This window comes from Zosterops lateralis (assembly GCF_965231275.1).
Source record: "Zosterops lateralis genome assembly, chromosome: 20".
NCBI classification, from domain to species: domain Eukaryota; kingdom Metazoa; phylum Chordata; class Aves; order Passeriformes; family Zosteropidae; genus Zosterops; species Zosterops lateralis.
Window position 1 is genome coordinate 3382176 of NC_139780.1, and position 15860 is coordinate 3398035.

The 15860-nt window shown below is 52.0% G+C and overlaps 2 protein-coding genes across 4 annotated transcripts in view; one reads left to right on the forward strand and one right to left on the reverse strand.

Moving 5' to 3' along the window:
- Window positions 1-15860, reverse strand: part of ASTN2 (astrotactin 2) — a 281232-nt gene that overhangs the window by 94924 nt on the left and 170448 nt on the right. The window lies entirely within an intron of this gene.
- Window positions 6897-14590, forward strand: TRIM32 (tripartite motif containing 32). Of its 3 annotated transcripts, none has more exons than XM_083875804.1 (2): window positions 6897-6933; window positions 9728-14590. In XM_083875804.1, exon 2 carries the CDS (start codon window positions 9801-9803, stop codon window positions 11742-11744), a length of 1944 nt encoding a protein of 647 aa, XP_083731930.1. In that variant the 5' UTR covers window positions 6897-6933; window positions 9728-9800; the 3' UTR covers window positions 11745-14590. The 3 variants fall into 3 exon arrangements, with proteins under 3 accessions (XP_083731930.1, XP_083731931.1, XP_083731932.1); XM_083875805.1 differs by lacking the exon at window positions 6897-6933 and adding an exon at window positions 7335-7688; XM_083875806.1 differs by lacking the exon at window positions 6897-6933 and adding an exon at window positions 7717-7849.

Sequence of the window (15860 nt, forward strand, 5' to 3'; positions counted from 1 at the left end):
AAATCAGTTATGTCATGACTGGCAACAGGATATCAATCCTTCCTTCTGAATTACTGGTTTTATAGCTAAGAATTATAGATCACTCTAATCCAACCAGTGGGAGCAAAGCCACATCAGGAGCAGCAGTGCTCAGGTGGAGCTGCACAGGGGAAGGCCCAGAGCTCTGAAAATGAGGTAAGATAGAAAACTGTGAGCAGAACAGCTTCCCTCCCCCAGCAGCCATGGGCTCAGTGACAGATTAACCACGAAGCTGGGTGATTCATGGCAGACCTGTGAGCAGAGCAGGCTTCATGGCTGAGGTGGAACTGGCTGTCTGCAGTTAATCCTCTTTAGAACAGATCCCAGCTGCACTGGGGAAAAGGATTCCTTTGCAAGCTGACAAAGATCCATGGTGTTCCCTTGTATGAAGGCTCTGGGTACAGCTCCAAGGGAGGAAACTGAAATAGGATGTGATTTAGAAGAGGGAAACTGGCTTCATTATCAAATTGCCAGCTCTCATCCAGACGAGCACTTAGATGTCATCAGCACTGGACAGCAATTCCTGGGAGCTTTTGTGGGATAAGTTTGGGGTGCTTATGTACAGTCCTAGCAAAATAATCCCCCCCTTTCTGCTATTGGAACCTATCTGAGAGCATGAGCAGCACACCTTGCCTTTGAGCCAGCTCCTCCAGAGACAGAGAGAGGCAGTGAGGAGGAGATGCTCCTCATCTGCTTGCTCAGGTGCCTCATCCCTAGAAAGCTGGAGGTTTCCTTGCTGCACACAGTACTTCCCTCTCATCCCACCCACATCCACCACTCAGGGCATCTCACAGAAGAGGTTTGCAGATCCGAGAGGTATTTTCCCTCCAAAATATATCCCTGCATTCCTGCACCTGCCATTGCAACTATAGCCTGGGAAGATGGGACTGGGGTCCCTCAATTTCCCCCTGCCCTACAACTGACATCAGTTTTGGTTATCCCTTCAGCTCCCTGCATGCAAGGAGAGGGCTCAGCAGTGAATTGGAAAAGGCCCACAAGTTCTTGTAGGCTCAGCCTGGTTTTTATTATCTATATAGAACAGGATAACCTCCCAGGACACTCCTGCAAAGCCTCTGCTTCACTCCTGGGGAAGGGCTTTGCAGGTAACTGCTGCCAGGAAGCTCCCAAGGTCCTTTGTGGGAAGAGGAGGAGACTCAGCTGCAGCAGCAAGGATACAGGGATCCCTTATCAGCCCCTGAATCTGAACATGCTGACACTAACACTGCTGGCAACTCAGCTGAACCCTGGCAACATCTGTGTGGGAGCAGACAGCCTTGGATGCAGTTGGATGCATCACGACAACTTGTGGGAGTTATTAGTTTGTTTGTCTGAAATATGGATTAAAAAAAAAAAAAAATGACAACCTCATGCCAGGCATCAGGCCTTATGTGAGAAAGGGAGAATGAGCAGCACAGGGTGTGCAGAGGTTCCATTTGCCTGCTGGGGTGCCTGGCTCCGTTTCTGGGCTCCACCAGGATTTTATAATCCCACAGCATGAGGTGTGTGCCTGCACAAAGGAGTCCTTGCTCGGGATGCAGCAGTTGCTGATGTGGGAAAATGCTTCCAGCATTACCAGCAGCACCTCCTGGTGCCTGGACATGAGGGAGCAGGGTAACACCACTACTACAACAAAAACAACAGCATAATGCCTAATTTGTGCTCTTGGAGTGCTGGCCTGTCTTGAGAGCTCCCAGGAGAAAATGGGTTTCCTAGTGGCCCAGCATTTCATACAACACCTCTTCCAAAAGATCCCCAAGTCATCCCAAAACTGGGAATCATTCCACTTGCCACAAGAATGCAGCCATATCAGGGGTAGGATGTGATATCTCCTGGAGAGCAGAACTGCTTGGAACAAGGACAGGAGAAGGCTCTCCAGCTGGAGTTGTAGAGGGAACAGTGGGAACAGACCCAAATAGGGATTCCTACAGGCTCAGCAGGTTAACCCCACCAACACCAACAGGCTGCTCAGCTGGGCTTGATTTAGGACCTGGGATTTGCATTTTATGTAAGGAAGAAGGATTTCTGGTCCACCTTCCCCATACACCACCCTTCACTGGAAACATCTAGTGCCACCAAAGGCTGACAGTGGGGACTTGTGGCCAGGACACATCCACTGACACAGGCTGCCTGTTTATCACCTGGTGGAATAATACCCTTTTGGCTGGCAAATCCAACCAGAGAGAGTTAGAAAGGAAATCAATAGATGTGTTTGCCTGGGAATTTCTCCTGCACTGAGATATTGTCAGAGCAGCGGCCACTGCTCTATGAAGAGCTTGGACAGATTTAATGCTGCCCATTGTTAGTGATGGGCAAACACTGCTGGGGCTGCCAGGAAGGTCTGGCACAGTGTCCAGGGGAGTCAGTCTGGAACATCCATCCCTGAGTGCAGGAAGGATAGGACAGGACAAGAGGGAATGGCTGGCAGAGAGCAGTGTTAGATGTGATATTAGGACGAAATTCTTCCCTATGCGGGTGGGCAGGCCCTGGCACAGGGTGCCCAGAGCAGCTGTGGCTGCCCCTGGATCCCTGGAAGTGTCCAAGGCCAGGCTGGACAGGGCTTGGAGCAGCCTGGGACAGCGGAAGGTTTACTGCCCATAGCAGGGGATAGAACTACATGGGCTTTAAGGTCCCTTCCAACCCAAATCATTCTGTGATTCCAGCCCTGGCTGAGGAGGAAACACCATCCCAACCAAACCACCAACACCGCAGACCCAGAGCCCAGCAGGGGCTGGACAAGCGATAACTCCCGAGGAACCGCTACGCGACTTTGGGGACAGGCGGCACGACCGCCACCCGGGAATGCCATCCCCATTCCCTGGGCGAAGGCGTGTGCTCGGCGTGCCCGGGGGGGCTGCAGGATCCCAGCTCGGAGCTCAGGACGGGCACTGCGGGGGGGGGCGCGGAGCCGCCCGCCGGACCCTCCCCGCGGCGGGGCCCGGCCCGGAGGGGCAGCGGTGGCCGTGTCGGTCCGTGGGGCCCTGCTGCCCTCTCGTGGCACCGCGGCAGGACGGCGCTGGGATCCCGGCACGCGGCACGGCATCCCGGGACGAGGTACATCATTCTGGCACTGGGCACAGCATCCCGAGATGGGGCACAGCATCCCGGGACCAGGTACATCATCCTGGGACACGGCACAGCATCCCGGGACAAGGCACAGCATCCCGGGACAAGGCACAGCATCCTGGGACACGGCACAGCATCCCGGGACACGGCACAGCATCCCGGGACACGGCACAGCATCCCGGGACAAGGCACAGCATCCTGGGACACGGCACAGCATCCCGGGACAAGGCACAGCATCCCGGGACACGGCACAGCATCCCGGGACAAGGCACAGCATCCCGGGACACGGCACAGCATCCCGGGACAAGGCACAGCATCCCGGGACACGGCACAGCATCCCGGGACACGGCACAGCATCCCGGGACCAGGTACATCATCCCGGGACAAGGCACAGCATCCCGGGACAAGGCACAGCATCCTGGGACACGGCACAGCATCCCGCGATGGGACACAACATCCTGGGACAAGGCACAGCATCCCGGGACAAGGCACAGCATCCTGGGACAAGGCACAGCATCCTGGAACGGGGCACACCATCCTGGGACAAGGTACATCATCCCGGCACGCGGCACAGCATCCCGGGACAAGGCACAGCATCCCGGGACAAGGCACAGCATCCCGGGACAAGGCACAGCATCCCGGGACGGGGCACAGCATCCCGGGACGGGGCACAGCATCCCGGGACAAGGCACAGCATCCCGGGACAAGGCACAGCATCCCGGGACACGGCACAGCATCCCGGGACGGGGCACAGCATCCCGGGACAAGGCACAGCATCCCGGGACGGGGCACAGCATCCCGGGACACGGCACAGCATCCTGGGATGCAGCACATCCATCCGCCCTGCCCCGCGGTCCCTCCCCGCCACCCGAGGCGTCTCATCCTTCCGTCCTCATCCCGCCTCGGGGAGGGGAGCGCGGCACAGCGAATGTGCAACATCCCCTGCGTGTCGGTGCTTGATAAACGCCCTCCGTGATCCCTTTAATTTCCTGTTTATAGAATGTGAAGGGGCTGGAATGGACCTTAAGGATGATCCCGTTGGAGCCCCGTGCCATGGGCAGGGGTGTCTGCCATCAGACCAGGTTGCTCCAAGTCCATTCCAAGCTGGCTTTGAGCAGGTCCAGGGATGGAGCAGTCACAACCTTCCTGGGCAGCCTGTGCCAGGGCCTCGCCACCCTCACAGTAAAAAATTCCTTCTCAATATCTAATCTAATTTTCCCTGTTTCAATTTGTACAAACTCCTTGTCCTGTCCCCTCAGTTCCTGACACGGAGTATCTTTATGTCCACTCTGCCTCTGCCCCTCTCACACCCCCTGATGACGCCCTGCCCGCTGCTCCCAGCTGATTAACCAAACTCAATTAAACACAATGCTGACATCCAACACCAAGGTGTGAACAGTGAGCTCCACCACTTGCTTGTGACTGGTGGCATGTGTGACCCCCCCAGCCTGTCACAGCCCCCCTGCCCCTTTGGGATGATCCCAAAGGTACCAGCACAGAGAATCTGGGGGCAGATCAAACCTGCTGCCTGCAGGTTGGACAGGCAGGATCTCACCACAGCTTCAGATGAGATATTTATACACTTGCAAGCGTGAGGTATTAAAAAAAAGAGCTCTTAGAGACCTCTGATAACCCTGTATAAAAGGGGATTTTGAAAGTATCTCCTGTAACACAGCTTTGGGAAAAGAACTGGCTCTGCAGACCCTGCACAGTCCCCAGTGTCCCCCCAGTGCCTGCACTGTATCCCAGGAAGAGCACCCAGAGCTCTGCCCTGCTCCTCCAACCCCTGGCAGCATCTCAGGATTTGTTCCCCTGCCCCCAAAACACTTTGGTCCCACAAGGGTGGCTCCATGACCCCCCAGATCCCCCCTCCATGGCAGCTGGCTCCCTCTCTGCTCCAACACACCCTCATGCCCCTTTCCCATGGGATGGCTGAGACCTTCCCAGCCCTGCCAGCTGGATCTCTTTCTACCAGCATGGGGCAGCCCATTGGGATATGCCACCTCATCCAAGGGTCAGGGTGACCGGGGTCCTGGGCTGGACAACCTTCCCATCCTTCTTTGTCATGTAGGGTCCCCATCCTCACACATGATGGGTAACATCATCAGCTCATCATTGTCACCTCTAATTAAATCCAGAGAGTCCTTTGTTTTCTCCCCAGGATGCATTGAAAGATGATTTCCTATTTCCACCATTGTTTTTTTCCTCACACTGTTCATTTTCAGGTGTGGGTGGCCTCACAGGATCTGCCAGACCACCCTGGTTTCAATGTTTACAACCATTTTTCTTCCCCATATATCAGGCACTGAAAAAGCATTTCCCTGGGGAGGCCAGGAACTGGGAGTGAACCCTGTGTCCCCTCCCTGGGCACAGCAACACCCCCAGGGAGCCACTGGGGCTTGAAACAGGGGACTGGAAATCTCTCTCATTTTCTTCTGCAACCCTGGCCAGGCTTTGCATCTCCTCTTGCTGCCTCTGAGTGCATCCACTGCCCAGACTGCTGATCCAGGGATCTAGATCCCTTCCAAATGAATTATTTTTTTTTCCTGAACAAAGTGGAAAAACCATCAAGAGCAGGAGGTGGCAAAGACTTGCTGCATTATGCAGGTGCCTCCTTCAGTGCAGGTCGGCGGCAGCCGGAGCAGGTGAGCAGTGGAAAAGTGCTGCAGGCAGAGAGGCCACGTGGAGGGATTTTGGGAAATGGTTAAACTGAGGACTTGCCTCTTCCCCAGGTAGTGAAATCCTTCGAGCCTGAGCCTCCAGCCCTGGGGTGACACGAGGTGCTGCCTGTGGCACCGGTGGTGTGTGAAGGGCACGGTTTCCTTGGCTTCCCCTTTGCCCCCAGAGGAAGCCCCAAGCCCTGGCACTCCTCAGTTTGCTGTGCAGCCCCACAGGGGCACAGCAGAACCATCTCTAAAGCAGGTTCATGACATCCAAGCAAAAATGGGGCTGGAATGGGGTCAGTGTTTGATGGTGATATTTGCTTCAGTAAACACAGGGCAGAGCCCAGCCATAGGCCAGTGGCCAAATCCCTGTCCCTGGCTACCACTGGCAGCCTGCAGTGTCTGCTCACAGCTGCAGCTGTACCCAAAAATAGCCCTTTTTTTTTGTCCTGGAGCCCACAGCCTGCTCCAATGCACGGTATGAAAGGAGAAACACACGTTTTCAGAAGGTGATGTAAAACCCATCAAACACTCAGGAACCTGCTGCGGGAAGGGAAGGGGAAAGAAAAGGGGAAAGGGGAGGGGAAATGGGGAATGGAATGGAAAAGGGAAAGGGGAAAGAAAAAGGGGAAAGAGAAGGGGAAAAGGGGAAGGGGATGAAAAAAGGGAAAGGGAAGGGAAATGAGAAGGGAGTGCAAGGCATGGCAAGGGAAATGAACAAGGCAGGGAGAGGAAAAGAGTAGAGAAAGAAGGGAAGGGAATAAGGGAATAAGGGAATAAGGGAATAAGGGAATAAGGGAATAAGGGAATAAGGGAATAAGGGAATGGGGAAAGGGAAGGTGAAGGGAAGGTGAAAGAGAAAGGGAAGGAGCTGATCCCGCAGCAGCACTGGTTGATCAGGGAAAGGGCAGTGAATACTGCAAAGACGTTATCCTTTTGTTACTTTTAACCTTTTCTTTCACAACGAGCCGCAGCACAGACCCGGCACACCGAAGTCCATCCCGCGGCCCCTCCCCTCCATCACAGCCCCCCCCCCCCCACCCCGTGCCGATGTCGCGGTGTCCCCGCGGTGTCTCCCCCCCCCCCCCGGACTACATCTCCCGGCAGGCACCGCGGGGGCGCGCCCCCCCCACGTGACGCGCGGCGCGCGGCGCACGCCGGGAGCGGCGCGGCCCGGAGCGGCGGGCAGGTGAGGAGCGCGCGCGCGGGGCGGCGGCGGCGGCGCCCCCTGCAGGGCGGGGCGGGGCGGGGCGGGCACGGCGGGACCCCCATGGGCGGGGCGGCCTGAGGGGACGGGATGGGATGGGATGGAGGGGATGGGATGGGGCGGGATGGATGGGAATGGAGAGAATGGAAGGGAGCGAGCGGGCCGCGCCCCGCGGGGTGTGCGCGCTCCCCGCCGCGCTGAGCGGTAGGAACGAGGGGTCCGGCCTGGTTTGATCCCTCCCGGTACCGGCGCGGCGGCCGAGGCTGAGGGGGCTCGCAGCGGGCCCCGCCCGCCCCGCTGCCATTGACCCCGCCGCCAGACCGGGGTCAGTGCGGTGCTCTGTGGTCAGACACCCCCAGCACGGGTCACTCCGTGGCTGCCCCATCCCTGCGATGCCCAAGGCCCGCCTGGACCGGCCTTGGAGCAGCCCGGCCTGGTGGAACCTGTTCCCCCTGCCCATGGCAGGGCATGGAATTAGGTCATCCTTAAGGTCCTTCCAACCCAAACCTTTGGATTTTTCAGTGAAACAACACCCCCCAAACCCAGGGGTTGTACTGCTGGTTTTGTTGTTGTGGCAACTCCTGTCAGCGGTTATTTTGCAGCATAACCCCTTTATTTTCCCTCGTTAATGACACGAGCTCTGAATTACAAGTGAAGCCGGTGCGTTCTCACCGCAGACACTCACTAAAAAACTACCGGGTGACGAGAGAAACCACGGCAGGAAATCTCTTTTGAATGTAAGGAAACCAAACTCGCATAATTCACGGTTTTATGGCTTGATCCTCAGCTGAGGCTTTCTGTAATACCCTGCTCTGCGTCAGAGGAACTGCCCCGGGAGGGACCGACACGCAAGAACAACCCGCTGTTTAAGGAAACTTCCATGGAGCCACAGCCGAGTGTGAGAGGGAGATAAAAGGAAAAAATAATGTCCCGTTACTGAGGGCACGCTGACATTCCGATAAAGGGGGTTATATATTAAAAGAATGTCATATGAATCAGCTCTCTGAAAGCCCAACCTGACTTAAAATCCCATCCACCGTTGTTCTTTAATGAAAATACTTGTTTTAAAGATAGCTTTTAATGTAAGTCTCAGTACTTGGTGCCTGTGCTGCTCCCGCATCCTTCCCTAAGCAAGTCTTTTGACGTGTTACCAAGGAAAGTGAGAATAATGAACCTGGTATTCTGTGTTTAATTTTTTAAAAATCATTTTAAATCACAGATTTTTCCTCCCTCAGAGGAAAGTTTCTGTTCTCCATGGCAGTGCCCAGGTTTCTGCTTCTGCAGGGCCAGTGCTGTGATACTCAACCTGCCACTGTCAAGCTGATCCCAGCATGGTGCCTGGAGATTCTGCCACAACACTGAATCCCTTTCTGAAATATGGGCTTTAAAGGACTCTGAACTGCAGCTGACAAATTAAAATTAGGGGGCTTTTTTTTTTTCCTTTTCTATTTGAGCATAAAGAACTTTTCTTCCTTGGAGTTTTTTGGTGTTTTTTTTTTTTTTTTTCTGCACAGGAACACGCAGCAAACTGAAATACACAGCCTCTTTCCCAAAGAGGAAGGAGGCAGACCCAGCAGGGAAGTGAGGATGCTGTGTGCATGCAGCCATTTCTGAGAGAGACCTGTGTGTTCACATCCCTCTGCCACTCTCTCTTCATTTCAAAGACTAACTACTTCCTTCTCCTCCTCCTCTTCCCTAGAAGAAAGGTTTTCTTCCCTATTTTTTAGTGGCTAAGCAGTACAATACCAAAGGATTTGAAACCCAGTCTAGTGAATAATAACTTAATGATGTGAGCCCTGTTCTGTTCCTTTTGAATGGATGGCTGCTTTGGCAGGAGAGCTGCTGGGATCTGCTCCCTGCTGGGAGGGATGTGAGGGTGGAGAAACCTGGATTGAAGCTGAACAGCAACCAGAGTGGTGTAAAACTGAACCAGGGGACGAGAACGAGGTCAACGCTGCGAGATTGTGAAACGAGGAGAAATTAAATGCAGTTAAAGCTGAGTTCAGGAGCTAATAGTGAACACCGGGAGTATGTTTGGAGTTGTCTGTTAACTCCATTATTGCTAATACCTGCCTGAGCTCTGTTTAATTGGCATGAAGTGTGCTGCAGCATGGCAGAGGTTACTGAGATGTGCTGGCATCAAACCTTCTCTGTGTGTTTTCAGCATGCTCAGTCACCCCCAGAAGGAGTGGAAACTGACAGAGCATTCCTGCTACTTTCACTTCCTGGCAAATGTATGAAACCTTGAAAATGTGTTTTGGCTTTCTAGCAAAGCAGAGTGAACCAAGCACATTTATTTTGTTGGTATCTGATGTCACATCTGAATGCAGGTCTCCAGAGGTGATCTATTAATGTCCTAAAGCATCACACCATCTGGTTCCTCCTTTGATGCACAACATTTTGAATGCCTGGTTTAATCTCCCTGGGTTTCAGTAAATTATGTAAACTCAGAGGCTTGGCAGTAGGAGATGGGCACCATGAGGAGATGATTCAGTCATCAATATCTACTGGGCTTCCATATTGGTGCCATTACACTTTTTTCAGTGCTCCTTTACAAATTTTGGAAGTGAATAATTCATCGCACTGGGAGCTGCAAGTTAGTCCTGAAATTTGCCCACCCTGAGATTAGCTATGACTAATCCATCCTTCCCAGCATGGAAAAGCTAACTGGGTTTCTTTTTCTGCAGGGTTAGGCGATAAGTCAGAAATAAATTGCATGTATACATAACTGCTGGTGGTGACATAAATCACATTTCCCTTTTTTCTTCCTGGACAGAATCGGAGCACCTTGGAATAGATGTGAGCATCAAGCTGTGTGTGTGTGCTGGATAAAGCTGCCTCAGAGCACCATGGCTGCCGCCCCTTATCTCAACTCAGACGCGCTGCGAGAGGTCCTGGAGTGCCCCATCTGCATGGAGTCCTTCACCGAGGAGCACCTGAGGCCCAAGCTCCTGCACTGTGGGCACACCATCTGCAAGCAGTGCCTGGAGAAGCTCCTGGCCAACAGCATCAACGGGATCCGGTGCCCCTTTTGCAGCAAGATCACGCGGATCACCAGCCTGGCTCAGCTCACTGACAACCTCACCGTGCTGAAGATCATCGACACGGCCGGCCTGGGGGATGTGGTGGGACTCCTCATGTGCAAGGTCTGCGGGAGGAGGCTGCCAAGGCACTTTTGCAAGAGCTGTAACTTGCTTCTGTGTGAGCCCTGCAAGGAGGCTTCACACGTGCCCCCAGGACACAGAGTCATTGCTATCAAAGAGGCTGCGGAGGAGCGTAGGAGGGAATTTGGGACGAGGCTTGCCAGGCTTCGGGAGCTCATGGGTGATCTTCAGAAGAGGAAAGCTGCTCTGGAGGATGTTTCAAGAGACCTGCAGTCCAGATACAAAGCGGTGCTGCAGGAGTACAGCAAAGAGGAGCGCAAGATCCAGGAAGAACTGGCCAGGTCACGCAAGTTCTTCACCACCTCGTTGTCTGAAGTGGAGAAGATAAATAACCAGGTGATGGAGGAGCAGGCTTACCTGCTGAACTTAGCAGAAGTGCAGATAATGTCTCGCTGTGACTATTTCCTTGCCAAAATAAAGCAGGGGGATATTGCTCTCCTGGAGGAGGCAGCGGATGAGGAAGAACCAGAACTGACCAACAGTCTCCCCAGGGAGCTGACTCTGCAAGAGGTGGAGCTCCTTAAGGTGAGCCATGTGGGACCTCTGCAGATCGGGCAGGTGGTGAAGAAACCCCGGACCGTTAACGTGGAGGAATCGCTCATGGAGCACGCAGCATCCTCCTTTGTGCCGTTCAGGGAGCCTGACTTGGTGCAAGAGGAGCCCAGCTGTACCCCCCATTCCTCGCCAGCCAAGCCAAGGATGCCTGAACCGGCCACGAGCATCCAGCAGTGTTCCTTCATCAAGAGGATGGGCTCCAAGGGCAGCCTGCCAGGGATGTTCAACCTCCCTGTCAGCCTGCACGTCACCAGCCAAGGCGAGGTGCTCGTGGCAGATCGGGGCAACTTCCGAATCCAGGTTTTTACCCGCAAGGGCTTCCTGAAGGAGATCCGCCGGAGCCCCAGTGGCATCGACAGCTTTGTGCTGAGTTTCCTCGGGGCAGACCTGCCCAACCTGACCCCCCTTTCTGTCACCATGAACTGCCACGGGCTGATCGGTGTGACGGACAGCTACGACAACTCGGTCAAGGTGTACACCATGGACGGGCACTGCGTGGCCTGTCACCGCAGCCAGCTCAGCAAGCCCTGGGGCATCGCCGCGCTGCCCTCGGGGCAGTTCGTGGTCACCGACGTGGAAGGGGGGAAGCTCTGGTGCTTCACCGTGGACCGTGGCGTGGGTGTGGTGAAGTACAGCTGCCTGTGCAGTGCCGTGCGCCCCAAATTTGTCACCTGTGATGCTGAAGGGACCATTTACTTCACTCAGGGGCTGGGGCTCAACCTGGAGAACCGGCAGTACGAGCACCACTTGGAAGGAGGGTTCTCCATCGGCTCTGTCGGCCCAGACGGGCAGCTGGGACGCCAGATCAGCCATTTCTTCTCTGAGAATGAGGATTTCCGGTGCATTGCTGGGATGTGTGTTGATTCCAGGGGAGACCTGATCGTTGCTGACAGCAGCCGTAAGGAAATCCTGCATTTTCCTAAAGGAGGCGGCTACAACATCTTAATCCGGGAGGGACTCACCTGCCCGGTGGGCATTGCCATTACTCCCAAAGGGCAGCTGCTGGTGCTGGACTGTTGGGATCATTGCATTAAGATCTACAGTTACCACCTGAGAAGATACTCCACCCCTTAAAGGCTTGGTTGCAGGCAAAGCCTGTCTTGGCAGTGGAGATTCTTGCAGCCTCCTTGCAATCCGACGGGAACCAGTGTCAAGCCTTCAGGAAGATTGTGCCATAACTGAAGAGGATTTGGCATAGAGGTCATCATGTTCTGTGTTTAGAAACAAAATAGCTTTTGTGGTGGTGGTGGTCTGCTTTCTCTTCTTCTTTTTTATATAAAATCCATACAAATAAGAACAACGATGGAAAGGATCCATCCTTTGCAGTCTTGGTTCTTGTGACTGGTCACTTCATAAACCCCTTTCACCTCCTTATGCCACACGTCGTACACTCCCAGCTTCAACCATTGTGTCTTTCTTTGTGCCATAAACACTGACTGACTGCTCTAAATCGCCTTCCCTTAGAGAACTAGCAGAGGCAATCCTGTGGTACTTGCAAGGAACTGGGTAGCAGTTGTCTGGGCAACTCCTGGAGAGAGCAATTTGTGCTTGCAGCACTGCATAAAACGAAATGGCCTCTTCAACTGCACAGAGATGAAGCTTTGCTTCCACCCTGACGAGGCAGGGGTTGTCTCTCCCATTTTTCTGGTGTCTCAGGAGATTGCCCTGTCGTGCCATTTGTGAATTGTGTCTGTTCCATGTGAAGTGAGTACTGTGCAATCGTGGGAGACCGAGCTGAGCCGGAAAATTGCCCTCTTTATTTCTGAGTTGTAAGAAGACAGGGGTTTTATTACTAATCAGAGTTTTGCTAGATAGAATGGGATAAAAAGGGAGGGGGCTGGAGGAAAAAAAAATAAAGAAGGAAAACCTAGGGTTGCTATTTTCTGTTGTTTTATTATTAAATGTATCCTGGAAACTGTCTTTGAAAGGCCTATCTGGTATCTAAAACTTCCTGGGGAAGGGGGGAAGAGCTGGGGGAATAGCTGGGAAGATTGTAGGAAATGAGATTAAATGCAACGTATTGTGTGTTCACCTGCACTTCACTACTCTGCATTCCAGAGCACTGCATTTAGCAATAGGTTTCCACTCATCTGCACCTCCTCTGTGCAAGTTACTCACTTCTGAGATAAGGATGGGCAGGGGGGACTATTTCATTTCAAATTTTTTCAGGCTTGGAAGCACATCCATTGGTGCACTGCCTTTTTTTTTTCCCTTGCACAGCAAAACACTACATTCCTCAGATTTATTTTATTATTTTTTTTTTTCTTTGTAATTCTCTTTTCCACAACACCAGCAGGCACCAGAGTTGCTGCTCATCAAGGCTTTGGGCCAAATGAAGCACAAAACTGCAGCTGTGTGAACCAAGGCCCCCACAGTGCTGCTCTCCTGGCTGATAAATGTGTTCCTCAGTGTGGTGCTGCTCGCCCAGAATAGTTTATTGAAGGAAAGATGCATTTAAATAGGGCACAGTGGTAGCATGTTAATCTGCCACAGATAATAGTTACACTGCAGTGCATTTATTTGTTGCCATCAACAACGTAGTTGCAAATTTGGGGCCACGACAGACAATATAAAAGCTGATTTTATGGTGGCTGCCATGCTCCAGCAAATTGTTTGCTACTTGTCCTACAACATGTTTGCAACAGGTGATTTTTTTTTTTTTTTTTTTAAGCCCATATACTTTTCCCTGCTGAAACAGCAAAGAGAAACAGGTTGGTGAGCTGCTGCTGCTGCTCTAGCTGGATGTTTGGCAGTTAAAGGGATTGCAGAAAAAGAGCTGGAAGCAGATTTTGGTGGGATTTGGGTTTTTTTTTCCCCTCTTTGTTGTGCTCAGCCAGTGCTGAAGGAGTGAGCACGCAAACACAGCTGTGTGATGGAGCTTCCATCAGGGCAAATTCCAGTTTCTCCTGCTATAATGTGCTAGAAAAAGCTTGTGGAGAAGGCAGCTAAGGCACGAGGGGGTTGATGGTGCTGAGGGGACTCAGCCCCCCTGAGCTGCTCCGTGTGCTTTACAAAGCTACAGCTTTTACATCACTGTTCACATTCTCTGCTTCTCTTTTTTTTGGGTGGGAGGGGGCAGTTGCCCAAGGCATGTGGCAGCAATTTGAGGAGCCTTTCTCCTCTTGAATGTGTGTTTTGGGGAGGTGATGGTGATGACTGGGCTGTGCTGCAGTTCATGACATTGTGACTGAAGGCATTTTTCCAGTTTTATGACAATGGCAGTTCCTCTCCTTCTGGTTTCTTTTAAACATTTCTCCTGCTTTCAAGAACTGCTCCACACAGGAGGCTACCATAGACCTGAATAATTAAAGCAATATTATCTATGATAATATGTACCTCTGTAATTTTCTGTTCCCGTGGATTTTTTTTTTTTTTTTTTTTTTTTTTTTGCAATAAACAGCACAACTACTAGCAATAACATTTCCTGGAGTGCTTGAAAAAATAAATAAAAAAGGAAAAAAATTAAAAGCTGGTCCAGTGAACTGAGCAGTCGGTTACTCCAACCTGTTCCTGGTTACAGAGTTCAAATAAAGTGTCTGTCATCTGTTTCTCACTCAGAGAATTATGAAAATTAACACCACCCTGTGAGGCACTGGTGGGCCAGGACACTGCACTCAGCACCTGGGGCTCTGTCTTGCCTGCAGCTCTTCCAGTCTGGGGTTTCAGGGAGAAAAGGGAAAAAGAAAAAACCTGCTTGTCCCTCACCCAGGGTCTGCACAAAACTCGACTGTGAGATGATTTTACAGAGCTCCTCTTGCTGCGGTGCTCCCACACAGTGTCATGATCATCTGCCAAACGAGGTGAAATGGAGTAATTAAGGATTATGTTGAAATAGTTTGGCTCCTGCTCTGTATCTGGAGGAAGAGCTTGTCTGGTCATACGTATGTGTTTGGTTTTTAAAGATTGTGTAATAAAGGAAAAATTGATCCAATTAAAAGTGCATTGCAAACGGCTCATTTTCTTATTAAAACACTTAATCTTCTCCCCTCGGTGGCAGATTGGATTTTACAGCCAGTGGGGATTAGAGTGGAGCACAGTGACTACGAGACCCTTTTTATGTGTCAGGTTGCCGAGGATAAATCTGATCTTGGCAGGCTCGTGGAACTTTTCCTGACACTTCCCTACCCACCTTGTAAACAAATGCTGTGGTTTTGTACCTTAGCTCACACTGCCTCAAGGGCAGTATCTGCCTTGGCAACTGATGTTTCACAAGTCTGATTTGAGTTCACTGGGACGTGGGAGCCTGGCTGAAAAATCCATCCCCTGTGTTCCTGCCTCATCCATGGTCTGCCAGTGGGGACCTGTGGTGCAGCCAGGTGACACATCAGGAGCCATGGCCTCACCTAGAAGACCTCAGATTTTGGTGCACTTACATTGTGAGGATATAAAACATCTGAGTTTCCTCTGTTTGCAGTCCCCCTCCTTGGAGGCGCCAGCTCAGGCTGTTCTTCTGATGTTACACTGTGATTAAATTGTTTTTAGACCAAAACTCTGCCATGGGAGCTGAGCTGGTGAGGAAACCTGTTGTGACTGAGTGTTGGGGGTGCAGCTGTGCAGGTGCCTCAATCCCAGCTCGGGTGGTACCAGAGGGGTCCTGGATGGTCAGCAGGGACACCTCCTCAGAGGGACATCCACAGCACCTGCAGGTTCTCCCCTTGTCCAGCCCCCTGGCTGATCTGGGTGAAGGATTTTCATCACTTGGGCTCATCTCAGCTCTTTAAACAGGTTTGAATTTCTGGTTTATCAAACATTATTTAACCTTTGCAGAACAGCTGCCGTGTGGTGCTGTTAGAGCTACCCTGTAGCTTTATCACACAGGTTTTGATTTCTTAGGGTAGAACAGCTGAGCCATGGACATTGTTCTGGGCAAAACCAGGAGCCAGGGAATGAAGGGATGAGCAGGAGAGCCTGTTCCTCATCAAAGGGGGTAGAGCTACAAAAGTAAAAATAAAGCCAGATGCTTTGAGTTGTTCCTATTGTATGGCTTAAGTGATTTTTCTGGGTCATTACTCAATGCGAGGGTTTAAAGTTATTTCATTTTGCACAACTAATTACTCCACTTGCCTGGCAATTCTGGATTACAATGAGCAGTGCATAAGGTCATTTAACAGACTTACTCACAGCACATGTTTTAGTCCAAACTAAATTTCATGGCAACCAGCTAGATTGTTTTTACCTCCTCCCAACAAA

Bases quoted from the DNA above. Each gene is read 5' to 3' on its own strand.
- TRIM32 (XM_083875804.1), top strand. From the start codon at position 9,801: ATGGCTGCCGCCCCTTATCTCAACTCAGACGCGCTGCGAGAGGTCCTG.